General features: G+C 45.7%; 1 protein-coding gene across 6 annotated transcripts in view; it reads left to right on the top strand.

The window, feature by feature from the left end:
• The window catches only part of LOC129867916 (inhibitor of apoptosis protein-like), a 128,195-nt gene that overhangs the window by 66,291 nt on the left and 43,770 nt on the right, over window positions 1-18,134 (top strand). For all 6 annotated transcript variants that reach the window (XM_055941398.1, XM_055941397.1, XM_055941404.1 and 3 more), the window contains one exon: window positions 1,825-1,873. In XM_055941398.1, the coding sequence (XP_055797373.1) occupies window positions 1,825-1,873 (49 nt within the window). The remainder of the gene's footprint in view (window positions 1-1,824; window positions 1,874-18,134) is intronic.

Below are 18,134 nucleotides of genomic sequence, written 5' to 3'. Positions count from 1 at the left end.
TGTTAACCGGTGTTAAACGGTCCTGGTAATCCATCTGGCCCTGCCGCCTTGTGGATGTTAACCGGTGTTAAACGGTCCTGGTAATCCATCTGGCCCTGCCGCCTTGTGGATGTTAACCGGTGTTAAACGGTCCTGGTAATCCATCTGGCCCTGCCGCCTTGTGGATGTTAACCGGTGTTAAACGGTCCTGGTAATCCATCTGGCCCTGCCGCCTTGTGGATGTTAACCGGTGTTAAACGGTCCTGGTAATCCATCTGGCCCTGCCGCCTTGTGGATGTTAACCGGTGTTAACCGGTCCTGGTAATCCATCTGGCCCTGCCGCCTTGTGGATGTTAACCGGTGTTAAACGGTCCTGGTAATCCATCTGGCCCTGCCGCCTTGTGGATGTTAACCGGTGTTAAACGGTCCTGGTAATCCATCTGGCCCTGCCGCCTTGTGGATGTTAACCGGTGTTAAACGGTCCTGGTAATCCATCTGGCCCTGCCGCCTTGTGAATGTTAACCGGTGTTAAACGGTCCTGGTAATCCCTCTGGCCCTGCCGCCTTGTGATTATTAACCGGTCCTGGTAATCCATCTGGCCCTGCCGCCTTGTGGATGTTAAACGGTCCTGGTAATCCATCTGGCCCTGCCGCCTTGTGAATGTTAACCGGTCCTGGTAATCCATCTGGCCCTGCCGCCTTGTGAATGTTAACCGGTGTTAAACGGTCCTGGTAATCCATCTGGCCCTGCCGCCTTGTGGATGTTAACCGGTCCTGGTAATCCATCTGGCCCTGCCGCCTTGTGAATGTTAACCGGTGTTAAACGGTCCTGGTAATCCATCTGGCCCTGCCGCCTTGTGGATGTTAACCAGTGTTAAACGGTCCTGGTAATCCATCTGGCCCTGCCGCCTTGTGAATGTTAACCGGTGTTAAACGGTCCTGGTAATCCATCTGGCCCTGCCGCCTTGTGGATGTTAACCGGTGTTAAACGGTCCTGGTAATCCATCTGGCCCTGCCGCCTTGTGAATGTTAACCGGTGTTAACCGGTCCTGGTAATCCATCTGGCCCTGCCGCCTTGTGAATGTTAACCCGTGTTAACCGGTCCTGGTAATCCATCTGGCCCTGCCGCCTTGTGAATATTAACCGGTGTTAAACGGTCCTGGTAATCCATCTGGCCCTGCCGCCTTGTGAATATTAACCGGTGTTAAACGGTCCTGGTAATCCATCTGGCCCTGCCGCCTTGTGAATGTTAACCGGTGTTAAACGGTCCTGGTAATCCATCTGGCCCTGCGGCCTTGTGAATGTTAACCGGTGTTAAACGGTCCTGGTAATCCATCTGGCCCTGCGGCCTTGTGAATGTTAACCGGTGTTAAACGGTCCTGGTAATCCATCTGGCCCTGCCGCCTTGTGAATATTAACCGGTGTTAAACGGTCCTGGTAATCCATCTGGCCCTGCCGCCTTGTGAATATTAACCGGTGTTAAACGGTCCTGGTAATCCATCTGGCCCTGCCGCCTTGTGAATGTTAACCGGTGTTAAACGGTCCTGGTAATCCATCTGGCCCTGCCGCCTTGTGAATATTAACCGGTCCTGGTAATCCATCTGGCCCTGCCGCCTTGTGAATATTAACCGGTCCTGGTAATCCATCTGGCCCTGCCGCCTTGTGGATGTTAACCGGTGTTAAACGTCTTAATCACATCGGCTACGAATTTTGACTATGCTGACGTCAGAAAAAAATGGATATTCGATTAGTGAAATATTGTCCAATGCCCTTCCCTAGAATAAACCTATATTATCTGACTGATCTGATCAGGAAGTTAACTCTCTCCTGGCCCCTCCCCTTACAGCTCCTAACCAATGGGGACAGCAGCTCCAGAGAGTTTGTGGACCCTCCAGGTGAGTGACTCCTGACTTCAACTGAATTTAAACCCTGACAGAATGTTGATATCACTGTTCAGCCTTGAGACAGACAGACCTCCACTATGTTGATATGACTGTTCAGCCATGAGACAGACAGACCTCCACTATGTTGATATCACTGTTCAGCCATGAGACAGACAGACCTCCACTATGTTGATATGACTGTTCAGCCATGAGACAGACAGACCTCCACTATGTTGATATCACTGTTCAGCCATGAGACAGACAGACCTCCACTATGTTGATATCACTGTTCAGCCATGAGACAGACAGACCTCCACTATGTTGATATAACTGTTCAGCCATGAGACAGACAGACCTCCACTATGTTGATATCACTGTTCAGTCATGAGACAGACAGACCTCCACTATGTTGATATCACTGTTCAGCCATGAGACAGACCTCTACTATGTTGATATCACTGTTCAGCCATGAGACAGACCTCTACTATGTTGATATGACTGTTCAGCCATGAGACAGACCTCTACTATGTTGATATCACTGTTCAGCCATGAGACAGACAGACCTCCACTATGTTGATATGACTGTTCAGCCACGAGACAGACCTCCACTATGTTGATATGACTGTTCAGCCATGAGACAGACAGACCTCTACTATGTTGATATGACTGTTCAGCCATGAGACAGACCTCCACTATGTTGATATCACTGTTCAGCCATGAGACAGACAGACCTCCACTATGTTGATATGACTGTTCAGTCATGAGACAGACAGACCTCCACTATGTTGATATCACTGTTCAGCCATGAGACAGACAGACCTCTACTATGTTGATATCACTGTTCAGCCATGAGACAGACAGACCTCTACTATGTTGATATCACTGTTCAGCCATGAGACAGACAGACCTCTACTATGTTGATATCACTGTTCAGCCATGAGACAGACCTCTACTATGTTGATATGACTGTTCAGCCATGAGACAGACCTCCACTATGTTGATATCACTGTTCAGCCATGAGACAGACAGACCTCCACTATGTTGATATCACTGTTCAGCCATGAGACAGACCTCCACTATGTTGATATCACTGTTCAGCCATGAGACAGACAGACCTCCACTATGTTGATATCACTGTTCAGCCATGAGACAGACAGACCTCCACTATGTTGATATGACTGTTCAGCCATGAGACAGACAGACCTCCACTATGTTGATATGACTGTTCAGTCATGAGACAGACAGACCTCCACTATGTTGATATCACTGTTCAGCCATGAGACAGACCTCTACTATGTTGATATCACTGTTCAGCCATGAGACAGACCTCTACTATGTTGATATCACTGTTCAGCCATGAGACAGACCTCTACTATGTTGATATGACTGTTCAGCCATGAGACAGACCTCTACTATGTTGATATCACTGTTCAGCCATGAGACAGACAGACCTCCACTATGTTGATATGACTGTTCAGCCATGAGACAGACCTCCACTATGTTGATATGACTGTTCAGCCATGAGACAGACAGACCTCTACTATGTTGATATGACTGTTCAGCCATAAGACAGACCTCCACTATGTTGATATCACTGTTCAGCCATGAGACAGACAGACCTCCACTATGTTGATATCACTGTTCAGCCATGAGACAGACAGACCTCCACTATGTTGATATGACTGTTCAGCCATGAGACAGACCTCCACTATGTTGATATGACTGTTCAGCCATGAGACAGACAGACCTCCACTATGTTGATATGACTGTTCAGCCATGAGACAGACAGACCTCCACTATGTTGATATGACTGTTCAGCCATGAGACAGACAGACCTCTACTATGTTGATATGACTGTTCAGCCATGAGACAGACCTCCACTATGTTGATATCACTGTTCAGCCATGAGACAGACAGACCTCCACTATGTTGATATCACTGTTCAGCCATGAGACAGACAGACCTCCACTATGTTGATATGACTGTTCAGCCATGAGACAGACAGACCTCCACTATGTTGATATCACTGTTCAGCCATGAGACAGACCTCCACTATGTTGATATGACTGTTCAGCCATGAGACAGACAGACCTCCACTATGTTGATATGACTGTTCAGCCATGAGACAGACAGACCTCCACTATGTTGATATGACTGTTCAGCCATGAGACAGACAGACCTCTACTATGTTGATATGACTGTTCAGCCATGAGACAGACCTCCACTATGTTGATATCACTGTTCAGCCATGAGACAGACAGACCTCCACTATGTTGATATCACTGTTCAGCCATGAGACAGACAGACCTCCACTATGTTGATATGACTGTTCAGCCATGAGACAGACAGACCTCCACTATGTTGATATCACTGTTCAGCCATGAGACAGACCTCCACTATGTTGATATGACTGTTCAGCCATGAGACAAACAGACCTCCACTATGTTGATATGACTGTTCAGCCATGAGACAGACCTCCACTATGTTTATATCACTGTTCAGCCATGAGACAGACAGACCTCCACTATGTTGATATGACTGTTCAGCCATGAGACAGACCTCCACTATGTTGATATCACTGTTCAGCCATGAGACACAGACCTCCACTATGTTGATATCACTGTTCAGCCATGAGACAGACAGACCTCCACTATGTTGATATCACTGTTCAGCCATGAGACAGACAGACCTCCACTATGTTGATATCACTGTTCAGCCATGAGACAGACAGACCTCCACTATGTTGATATCACTGTTCAGCCATGAGACAGACAGACCTCCACTATGTTGATATGACTGTTCAGCCATGAGACAGACAGACCTCCACTATGTTGATATGACTGTTCAGCCATGAGACAGACAGACCTCTACTATGTTGATATGACTGTTCAGCCATGAGACAGACCTCCACTATGTTGATATCACTGTTCAGCCATGAGACAGACAGACCTCCACTATGTTGATATCACTGTTCAGCCATGAGACAGACAGACCTCCACTATGTTGATATGACTGTTCAGCCATGAGACAGACAGACCTCCACTATGTTGATATCACTGTTCAGCCATGAGACAGACCTCCACTATGTTGATATGACTGTTCAGCCATGAGACAGACCTCCACTATGTTGATATGACTGTTCAGCCATGAGACAGACAGACCTCCACTATGTTGATATGACTGTTCAGCCATGAGACAGACAGACCTCTACTATGTTGATATGACTGTTCAGCCATGAGACAGACCTCCACTATGTTGATATGACTGTTCAGCCATGAGACAGACAGACCTCCACTATGTTGATATCACTGTTCAGCCATGAGACAGACAGACCTCCACTATGTTGATATCACTGTTCAGCCATGAGACAGACAGACCTCCACTATGTTGATATGACTGTTCAGCCATGAGACAGACAGACCTCCACTATGTTGATATCACTGTTCAGCCATGAGACAGACCTCCACTATGTTGATATGACTGTTCAGCCATGAGACAAACAGACCTCCACTATGTTGATATGACTGTTCAGCCATGAGACAGACCTCCACTATGTTTATATCACTGTTCAGCCATGAGACAGACAGACCTCCACTATGTTGATATCACTGTTCAGCCATGAGACAGACAGACCTCCACTATGTTGATATGACTGTTCAGCCATGAGACAGACAGACCTCCACTATGTTGATATCACTGTTCAGCCATGAGACAGACCTCCACTATGTTGATATGACTGTTCAGCCATGAGACAAACAGACCTCCACTATGTTGATATGACTGTTCAGCCATGAGACAGACCTCCACTATGTTTATATCACTGTTCAGCCATGAGACAGACAGACCTCCACTATGTTGATATGACTGTTCAGCCATGAGACAGACCTCCACTATGTTGATATCACTGTTCAGCCATGAGACACAGACCTCCACTATGTTGATATCACTGTTCAGCCATGAGACAGACAGACCTCCACTATGTTGATATGACTGTTCAGCCATGAGACAGACAGACCTCCACTATGTTGATATCACTGTTCAGCCATGAGACAGACAGACCTCCACTATGTTGATATCACTGTTCAGCCATGAGACAGACAGACCTCCACTATGTTGATATGACTGTTCAGCCATGAGACAGACAGACCTCCACTATGTTGATATGACTGTTCAGCCATGAGACAGACAGACCTCTACTATGTTGATATGACTGTTCAGCCATGAGACAGACCTCCACTATGTTGATATCACTGTTCAGCCATGAGACAGACAGACCTCCACTATGTTGATATCACTGTTCAGCCATGAGACAGACAGACCTCCACTATGTTGATATGACTGTTCAGCCATGAGACAGACAGACCTCCACTATGTTGATATCACTGTTCAGCCATGAGACAGACCTCCACTATGTTGATATGACTGTTCAGCCATGAGACAGACAGACCTCCACTATGTTGATATGACTGTTCAGCCATGAGACAGACAGACCTCCACTATGTTGATATGACTGTTCAGCCATGAGACAGACAGACCTCTACTATGTTGATATGACTGTTCAGCCATGAGACAGACCTCCACTATGTTGATATCACTGTTCAGCCATGAGACAGACAGACCTCCACTATGTTGATATCACTGTTCAGCCATGAGACAGACAGACCTCCACTATGTTGATATGACTGTTCAGCCATGAGACAGACAGACCTCCACTATGTTGATATCACTGTTCAGCCATGAGACAGACCTCCACTATGTTGATATGACTGTTCAGCCATGAGACAAACAGACCTCCACTATGTTGATATGACTGTTCAGCCATGAGACAGACCTCCACTATGTTTATATCACTGTTCAGCCATGAGACAGACAGACCTCCACTATGTTGATATGACTGTTCAGCCATGAGACAGACCTCCACTATGTTGATATCACTGTTCAGCCATGAGACAGACAGACCTCCACTATGTTGATATCACTGTTCAGCCATGAGACAGACAGACCTCCACTATGTTGATATGACTGTTCAGCCATGAGACAGACAGACCTCCACTATGTTGATATCACTGTTCAGCCATGAGACAGACAGACCTCCACTATGTTGATATCACTGTTCAGCCATGAGACAGACAGACCTCCACTATGTTGATATCACTGTTCAGCCATGAGACAGACCTCCACTATGTTGATATGACTGTTCAGCCATGAGACAGACAGACCTCCACTATGTTGATATGACTGTTCAGCCATGAGACAGACAGACCTCTACTATGTTGATATGACTGTTCAGCCATGAGACAGACAGACCTCCACTATGTTGATATGACTGTTCAGCCATGAGACAGACAGACCTCTACTATGCTGATATGACTGTTCAGCCATGAGACAGACAGACCTCCACTATGTTGATATCACTGTTCAGCCATGAGACAGACAGACCTCCACTATGTTGATATGACTGTTCAGCCATGAGACAGACAGACCTCCACTATGTTGATATCACTGTTCAGCCATGAGACAGACAGACCTCCACTATGTTGATATGACTGTTCAGCCATGAGACAGACAGACCTCCACTATGTTGATATCACTGTTCAGCCATGAGACAGACCTCCACTATGTTGATATGACTGTTCAGCCATGAGACAGACAGACCTCCACTATGTTGATATGACCGTTCAGCCATGAGACAGACAGACCTCCACTATGTTGATATGACTGTTCAGCCATGAGACAGACCTCCACTATGTTGATATCACTGTTCAGCCATGAGACAGACAGACCTCCACTATGTTGATATGACTGTTCAGCCATGAGACAGACCTCCACTATGTTGATATGACTGTTCAGCCATGAGACAGACAGACCTCCACTATGTTGATATCACTGTTCAGCCATGAGACAGACAGACCTCCACTATGTTGATATCACTGTTCAGCCATGAGACAGACAGACCTCCACTATGTTGATATGACTGTTCAGCCATGAGACAGACAGACCTCCACTATGTTGATATCACTGTTCAGTCATGAGACAGACAGACCTCCACTATGTTGATATCACTGTTCAGCCATGAGACAGACCTCTACTATGTTGATATCACTGTTCAGCCATGAGACAGACCTCTACTATGTTGATATCACTGTTCAGCCATGAGACAGACCTCTACTATGTTGATATGACTGTTCAGCCATGAGACAGTCCTCTACTATGTTGATATCACTGTTCAGCCATGAGACAGACAGACCTCCACTATGTTGATATGACTGTTCAGCCATGAGACAGACCTCCACTATGTTGATATGACTGTTCAGCCATGAGACAGACAGACCTCTACTGTGTTGATATGACTGTTCAGCCATGAGACAGACCTCCACTATGTTGATATCACTGTTCAGCCATGAGACAGACAGACCTCCACTATGTTGATATCACTGTTCAGCCATGAGACAGACAGACCTCCACTATGTTGATATGACTGTTCAGCCATGAGACAGACAGACCACTATGTTGATATGACTGTTCAGCCATGAGACAGACCTCCACTATGTTGATATCACTGTTCAGCCATGAGACAGACAGACCTCCACTATGTTGATATCACTGTTCAGCCATGAGACAGACAGACCTCCACTATGTTGATATGACTGTTCAGCCATGAGACAGACAGACCTCCACTATGTTGATATCACTGTTCAGCCATGAGACAGACAGACCTCCACTATGTTGATATCACTGTTCAGCCATGAGACAGACAGACCTCCACTATGTTGATATCACTGTTCAGCCATGAGACAGACAGACCTCCACTATGTTGATATGACTGTTCAGCCATGAGACAGACCTCCACTATGTTGATATCACTGTTCAGCCATGAGACAGACAGACCTCCACTATGTTGATATCACTGTTCAGCCATGAGACAGACAGACCTCCACTATGTTGATATCACTGTTCAGCCATGAGACAGACAGACCTCCACTATGTTGATATGACTGTTCAGCCATGAGACAGACCTCCACTATGTTGATATGACTGTTCAGCCATGAGACAGACAGACCTCTACTATGTTGATATGACTGTTCAGCCATGAGACAGACCTCCACTATGTTGATATCACTGTTCAGCCATGAGACAGACAGACCTCCACTATGTTGATATGACTGTTCAGCCATGAGACAGACCTCCACTATGTTGATATGACTGTTCAGCCATGAGACAGACAGACCTCCACTATGTTGATATGACTGTTCAGCCATGAGACAGACAGACCTCTACTATGTTGATATGACTGTTCAGCCATGAGACAGACAGACCTCCACTATGTTGATATGACTGTTCAGCCATGAGACAGACAGACCTCTACTATGCTGATATGACTGTTCAGCCATGAGACAGACAGACCTCCACTATGTTGATATCACTGTTCAGCCATGAGACAGACAGACCTCCACTATGTTGATATGACTGTTCAGCCATGAGACAGACAGACCTCCACTATGTTGATATCACTGTTCAGCCATGAGACAGACAGACCTCCACTATGTTGATATGACTGTTCAGCCATGAGACAGACAGACCTCCACTATGTTGATATCACTGTTCAGCCATGAGACAGACCTCCACTATGTTGATATGACTGTTCAGCCATGAGACAGACAGACCTCCACTATGTTGATATGACCGTTCAGCCATGAGACAGACAGACCTCCACTATGTTGATATGACCGTTCAGCCATGAGACAGACAGACCTCCACTATGTTGATATGACTGTTCAGCCATGAGACAGACCTCCACTATGTTGATATCACTGTTCAGCCATGAGACAGACAGACCTCCACTATGTTGATATGACTGTTCAGCCATGAGACAGACCTCCACTATGTTGATATGACTGTTCAGCCATGAGACAGACAGACCTCCACTATGTTGATATCACTGTTCAGCCATGAGACAGACAGACCTCCACTATGTTGATATCACTGTTCAGCCATGAGACAGACAGACCTCCACTATGTTGATATGACTGTTCAGCCATGAGACAGACAGACCTCCACTATGTTGATATGACTGTTCAGTCATGAGACAGACAGACCTCCACTATGTTGATATCACTGTTCAGCCATGAGACAGACCTCTACTATGTTGATATGACTGTTCAGCCATGAGACAGACCTCTACTATGTTGATATCACTGTTCAGCCATGAGACAGACAGACCTCCACTATGTTGATATGACTGTTCAGCCATGAGACAGACCTCCACTATGTTGATATGACTGTTCAGCCATGAGACAGACAGACCTCTACTGTGTTGATATGACTGTTCAGCCATGAGACAGACCTCCACTATGTTGATATCACTGTTCAGCCATGAGACAGACAGACCTCCACTATGTTGATATCACTGTTCAGCCATGAGACAGACAGACCTCCACTATGTTGATATGACTGTTCAGCCATGAGACAGACCTCCACTATGTTGATATGACTGTTCAGCCATGAGACAGACAGACCTCTACTATGTTGATATGACTGTTCAGCCATGAGACAGACCTCCACTATGTTGATATCACTGTTCAGCCATGAGACAGACAGACCTCCACTATGTTGATATCACTGTTCAGCCATGAGACAGACAGACCTCCACTATGTTGATATCACTGTTCAGCCATGAGACAGACAGACCTCCACTATGTTGATATCACTGTTCAGCCATGAGACAGACAGACCTCCACTATGTTGATATCACTGTTCAGCCATGAGACAGACCTCCACTATGTTGATATGACTGTTCAGCCATGAGACAGACCTCCACTATGTTGATATCACTGTTCAGTCATGAGACAGACAGACCTCCACTATGTTGATATCACTGTTCAGCCATGAGACAGACCTCTACTATGTTGATATCACTGTTCAGCCATGAGACAGACCTCTACTATGTTGATATCACTGTTCAGCCATGAGACAGACCTCTACTATGTTGATATGACTGTTCAGCCATGAGACAGACCTCTACTATGTTGATATCACTGTTCAGCCATGAGACAGACAGACCTCCACTATGTTGATATGACTGTTCAGCCATGAGACAGACCTCCACTATGTTGATATGACTGTTCAGCCATGAGACAGACAGACCTCTACTGTGTTGATATGACTGTTCAGCCATGAGACAGACCTCCACTATGTTGATATCACTGTTCAGCCATGAGACAGACAGACCTCCACTATGTTGATATGACTGTTCAGCCATGAGACAGACAGACCTCCACTATGTTGATATGACTGTTCAGCCATGAGACAGACAGACCACTATGTTGATATGACTGTTCAGCCATGAGACAGACCTCCACTATGTTGATATCACTGTTCAGCCATGAGACAGACAGACCTCCACTATGTTGATATCACTGTTCAGCCATGAGACAGACAGACCTCCACTATGTTGATATGACTGTTCAGCCATGAGACAGACAGACCTCCACTATGTTGATATCACTGTTCAGCCATGAGACAGACAGACCTCCACTATGTTGATATCACTGTTCAGCCATGAGACAGACAGACCTCCACTATGTTGATATCACTGTTCAGCCATGAGACAGACAGACCTCCACTATGTTGATATGACTGTTCAGCCATGAGACAGACCTCCACTATGTTGATATCACTGTTCAGCCATGAGACAGACAGACCTCCACTATGTTGATATCACTGTTCAGCCATGAGACAGACAGACCTCCACTATGTTGATATCACTGTTCAGCCATGAGACAGACAGACCTCCACTATGTTGATATGACTGTTCAGCCATGAGACAGACCTCCACTATGTTGATATGACTGTTCAGCCATGAGACAGACAGACCTCTACTATGTTGATATGACTGTTCAGCCATGAGACAGACCTCCACTATGTTGATATCACTGTTCAGCCATGAGACAGACAGACCTCCACTATGTTGATATGACTGTTCAGCCATGAGACAGACCTCCACTATGTTGATATGACTGTTCAGCCATGAGACAGACAGACCTCCACTATGTTGATATGACTGTTCAGCCATGAGACAGACAGACCTCTACTATGTTGATATGACTGTTCAGCCATGAGACAGACAGACCTCCACTATGTTGATATGACTGTTCAGCCATGAGACAGACAGACCTCTACTATGCTGATATGACTGTTCAGCCATGAGACAGACAGACCTCCACTATGTTGATATCACTGTTCAGCCATGAGACAGACAGACCTCCACTATGTTGATATGACTGTTCAGCCATGAGACAGACAGACCTCCACTATGTTGATATCACTGTTCAGCCATGAGACAGACAGACCTCCACTATGTTGATATGACTGTTCAGCCATGAGACAGACAGACCTCCACTATGTTGATATCACTGTTCAGCCATGAGACAGACCTCCACTATGTTGATATGACTGTTCAGCCATGAGACAGACAGACCTCCACTATGTTGATATGACCGTTCAGCCATGAGACAGACAGACCTCCACTATGTTGATATGACCGTTCAGCCATGAGACAGACAGACCTCCACTATGTTGATATGACTGTTCAGCCATGAGACAGACCTCCACTATGTTGATATCACTGTTCAGCCATGAGACAGACAGACCTCCACTATGTTGATATGACTGTTCAGCCATGAGACAGACCTCCACTATGTTGATATGACTGTTCAGCCATGAGACAGACAGACCTCCACTATGTTGATATCACTGTTCAGCCATGAGACAGACAGACCTCCACTATGTTGATATCACTGTTCAGCCATGAGACAGACAGACCTCCACTATGTTGATATGACTGTTCAGCCATGAGACAGACAGACCTCCACTATGTTGATATGACTGTTCAGTCATGAGACAGACAGACCTCCACTATGTTGATATGACTGTTCAGCCATGAGACAGACAGACCTCTACTATGTTGATATGACTGTTCAGCCATGAGACAGACCTCTACTATGTTGATATCACTGTTCAGCCATGAGACAGACCTCCACTATGTTGATATGACTGTTCAGCCATGAGACAGACAGACCTCTACTGTGTTGATATGACTGTTCAGCCATGAGACAGACCTCCACTATGTTGATATCACTGTTCAGCCATGAGACAGACAGACCTCCACTATGTTGATATCACTGTTCAGCCATGAGACAGACAGACCTCCACTATGTTGATATCACTGTTCAGCCATGAGACAGACAGACCTCCACTATGTTGATATGACTGTTCAGCCATGAGACAGACCTCCACTATGTTGATATGACTGTTCAGCCATGAGACAGACAGACCTCTACTATGTTGATATGACTGTTCAGCCATGAGACAGACCTCCACTATGTTGATATCACTGTTCAGCCATGAGACAGACAGACCTCCACTATGTTGATATCACTGTTCAGCCATGAGACAGACAGACCTCCACTATGTTGATATCACTGTTCAGCCATGAGACAGACAGACCTCCACTATGTTGATATCACTGTTCAGCCATGAGACAGACAGACCTCCACTATGTTGATATCACTGTTCAGCCATGAGACAGACCTCCACTATGTTGATATGACTGTTCAGCCATGAGACAGACCTCCACTATGTTGATATGACTGTTCAGCCATGAGACAGACCACTATGTTGATATCACTGTTCAGCCATGAGACAGACAGACCTCCACTATGTTGATATGACTGTTCAGCCATGAGACAGACCTCCACTATGTTGATATCACTGTTCAGCCATGAGACAGACAGACCTCCACTATGTTGATATCACTGTTCAGCCATGAGACAGACAGACCTCCACTATGTTGATATGACTGTTCAGCCATGAGACAGACAGACCTCCACTATGTTGATATCACTGTTCAGCCATGAGACAGACAGACCTCCACTATGTTGATATCACTGTTCAGCCATGAGACAGACAGACCTCCACTATGTTGATATCACTGTTCAGCCATGAGACAGACAGACCTCCACTATGTTGATATGACTGTTCAGCCATGAGATAGACAGACCTCCACTATGTTGATATGACTGTTCAGCCATGAGACAGACAGACCTCCACTATGTTGATATGACTGTTCAGCCATGAGACAGACAGACCTCCACTATGTTGATATGACTGTTCAGCCATGAGACAGACAGACCTCCACTATGTTGATATGACTGTTCAGCCATGAGACAGACAGACCTCCACTATGTTGATATGACTGTTCAGCCATGAGACAGACAGACCTCCACTATGTTGATATCACTGTTCAGCCATGAGACAGACAGACCTCCACTATGTTGATATCACTGTTCAGCCATGAGACAGACCTCCACTATGTTGATATGACCGTTCAGCCATGAGACAGACAGACCTCCACTATGTTGATATGACTGTTCAGCCATGAGACAGACCTCCACTATGTTGATATGACTGTTCAGCCATGAGACAGACAGACCTCCACTATGTTGATATGACTGTTCAGCCATGAGACAGACAGACCTCCACTATGTTGATATGACTGTTCAGCCATGAGACAGACAGACCTCCACTATGTTGATATGACTGTTCAGCCATGAGACAGACAGACCTCCACTATGTTGATATGACTGTTCAGCCATGAGACAGACAGACCTCCACTATGTTGATATGACTGTTCAGCCATGAGACAGACAGACCTCCACTATGTTGATATGACTGTTCAGCCATGAGACAGACAGACCTCCACTATGTTGATATCACTGTTCAGCCATGAGACAGACAGACCTCCACTATGTTGATATCACTGTTCAGCCATGAGACAGACAGACCTCCACTATGTTGATATCACTGTTCAGCCATGAGACAGACAGACCTCCACTATGTTGATATGACTGTTCAGCCATGAGACAGACCTCCACTATGTTGATATCACTGTTCAGCCATGAGACAGACAGACCTCCACTATGTTGATATCACTGTTCAGCCATGAGACAGACAGACCTCCACTATGTTGATATGACTGTTCAGCCATGAGACAGACAGACCTCCACTATGTTGATATGACTGTTCAGCCATGAGACAGACAGACCTCTACTATGTTGATATGACTGTTCAGCCATGAGACAGACAGACCTCCACTATGTTGATATGACTGTTCAGCCATGAGACAGACAGACCTCTACTATGCTGATATGACTGTTCAGCCATGAGACAGACAGACCTCCACTATGTTGATATCACTGTTCAGCCATGAGACAGACAGACCTCCACTATGTTGATATGACTGTTCAGCCATGAGACAGACAGACCTCCACTATGTTGATATCACTGTTCAGCCATGAGACAGACAGACCTCCACTATGTTGATATGACTGTTCAGCCATGAGACAGACAGACCTCCACTATGTTGATATCACTGTTCAGCCATGAGACAGACCTCCACTATGTTGATATGACTGTTCAGCCATGAGACAGACAGACCTCCACTATGTTGATATGACCGTTCAGCCATGAGACAGACAGACCTCCACTATGTTGATATGACCGTTCAGCCATGAGACAGACAGACCTCCACTATGTTGATATGACTGTTCAGCCATGAGACAGACCTCCACTATGTTGATATCACTGTTCAGCCATGAGACAGACAGACCTCCACTATGTTGATATGACTGTTCAGCCATGAGACAGACCTCCACTATGTTGATATGACTGTTCAGCCATGAGACAGACAGACCTCCACTATGTTGATATCACTGTTCAGCCATGAGACAGACAGACCTCCACTATGTTGATATCACTGTTCAGCCATGAGACAGACAGACCTCCACTATGTTGATATGACTGTTCAGCCATGAGACAGACAGACCTCCACTATGTTGATATGACTGTTCAGTCATGAGACAGACAGACCTCCACTATGTTGATATCACTGTTCAGCCATGAGACAGACCTCTACTATGTTGATATCACTGTTCAGCCATGAGACAGACCTCTACTATGTTGATATCACTGTTCAGCCATGAGACAGACCTCTACTATGTTGATATGACTGTTCAGCCATGAGACAGACCTCTACTATGTTGATATCACTGTTCAGCCATGAGACAGACAGACCTCCACTATGTTGATATGACTGTTCAGCCATGAGACAGACCTCCACTATGTTGATATGACTGTTCAGCCATGAGACAGACAGAACTCTACTGTGTTGATATGACTGTTCAGCCATGAGACAGACCTCCACTATGTTGATATCACTGTTCAGCCATGAGACAGACAGACCTCCACTATGTTGATATCACTGTTCAGCCATGAGACAGACAGACCTCCACTATGTTGATATGACTGTTCAGCCATGAGACAGACCTCCACTATGTTGATATGACTGTTCAGCCATGAGACAGACAGACCTCTACTATGTTGATATGACTGTTCAGCCATGAGACAGACCTCCACTATGTTGATATCACTGTTCAGCCATGAGACAGACAGACCTCCACTATGTTGATATCACTGTTCAGCCATGAGACAGACAGACCTCCACTATGTTGATATCACTGTTCAGCCATGAGACAGACAGACCTCCACTATGTTGATATCACTGTTCAGCCATGAGACAGACAGACCTCCACTATGTTGATATCACTGTTCAGCCATGAGACAGACAGACCTCCACTATGTTGATATCACTGTTCAGCCATGAGACAGACCTCCACTATGTTGATATGACTGTTCAGCCATGAGACAGACCTCCACTATGTTGATATGACTGTTCAGCCATGAGACAGACCACTATGTTGATATCACTGTTCAGCCATGAGACAGACAGACCTCCACTATGTTGATATGACTGTTCAGCCATGAGACAGACCTCCACTATGTTGATATCACTGTTCAGCCATGAGACAGACAGACCTCCACTATGTTGATATCACTGTTCAGCCATGAGACAGACAGACCTCCACTATGTTGATATGACTGTTCAGCCATGAGACAGACAGACCTCCACTATGTTGATATCACTGTTCAGCCATGAGACAGACAGACCTCCACTATGTTGATATCACTGTTCAGCCATGAGACAGACAGACCTCCACTATGTTGATATGACTGTTCAGCCATGAGACAGACAGACCTCCACTATGTTGATATGACTGTTCAGCCATGAGACAGACAGACCTCCACTATGTTGATATGACTGTTCAGCCATGAGACAGACAGACCTCCACTATGTTGATATGACTGTTCAGCCATGAGACAGACAGACCTCCACTATGTTGATATGACTGTTCAGCCATGAGACAGACAGACCTCCACTATGTTGATATGACTGTTCAGCCATGAGACAGACAGACCTCCACTATGTTGATATGACTGTTCAGCCATGAGACAGACAGACCTCCACTATGTTGATATGACTGTTCAGCCATGAGACAGACAGACCTCCACTATGTTGATATCACTGTTCAGCCATGAGACAGACAGACCTCCACTATGTTGATATCACTGTTCAGCCATGAGACAGACCTCCACTATGTTGATATGACCGTTCAGCCATGAGACAGACAGACCTCCACTATGTTGATATGACTGTTCAGCCATGAGACAGACCTCCACTATGTTGATATGACTGTTCAGCCATGAGACAGACAGACCTCCACTATGTTGATATGACTGTTCAGCCATGAGACAGACAGACCTCCACTATGTTGATATGACTGTTCAGCCATGAGACAGACAGACCTCCACTATGTTGATATGACTGTTCAGCCATGAGACAGACAGACCTCCACTATGTTGATATGACTGTTCAGCCATGAGACAGACAGACCTCCACTATGTTGATATGACTGTTCAGCCATGAGACAGACAGACCTCCACTATGTTGATATGACTGTTCAGCCATGAGACAGACATACCTCCACTATGTTGATATGACTGTTCAGCCATGAGACAGACCTCCACTATGTTGATATCACTGTTCAGCCATGAGACAGACCTCCACTATGTTGATATCACTGTTCAGCCATGAGACAGACAGACCTCTACTATGTTGATATGACTGTTCAGCCATGAGACAGACCTCCACTATGTTGATATGACTGTTCAGCCATGAGACAGACAGACCTCCACTATGTTGATATGACTGTTCAGCCATGAGACAGACAGACCTCCACTATGTTGATATCACTGTTCAGCCATGAGACAGACCTCCACTATGTTGATATGACTGTTCAGCCATGAGACAGCAGACCTC

The sequence above is a fragment of the Salvelinus fontinalis genome, chromosome 13, assembly GCF_029448725.1.
Source record: "Salvelinus fontinalis isolate EN_2023a chromosome 13, ASM2944872v1, whole genome shotgun sequence".
NCBI lineage: Eukaryota > Metazoa > Chordata > Actinopteri > Salmoniformes > Salmonidae > Salvelinus > Salvelinus fontinalis.
Note: the sequence above shows the minus strand (reverse complement) of the source record. Positions and strands in the feature narration are given on the sequence as shown.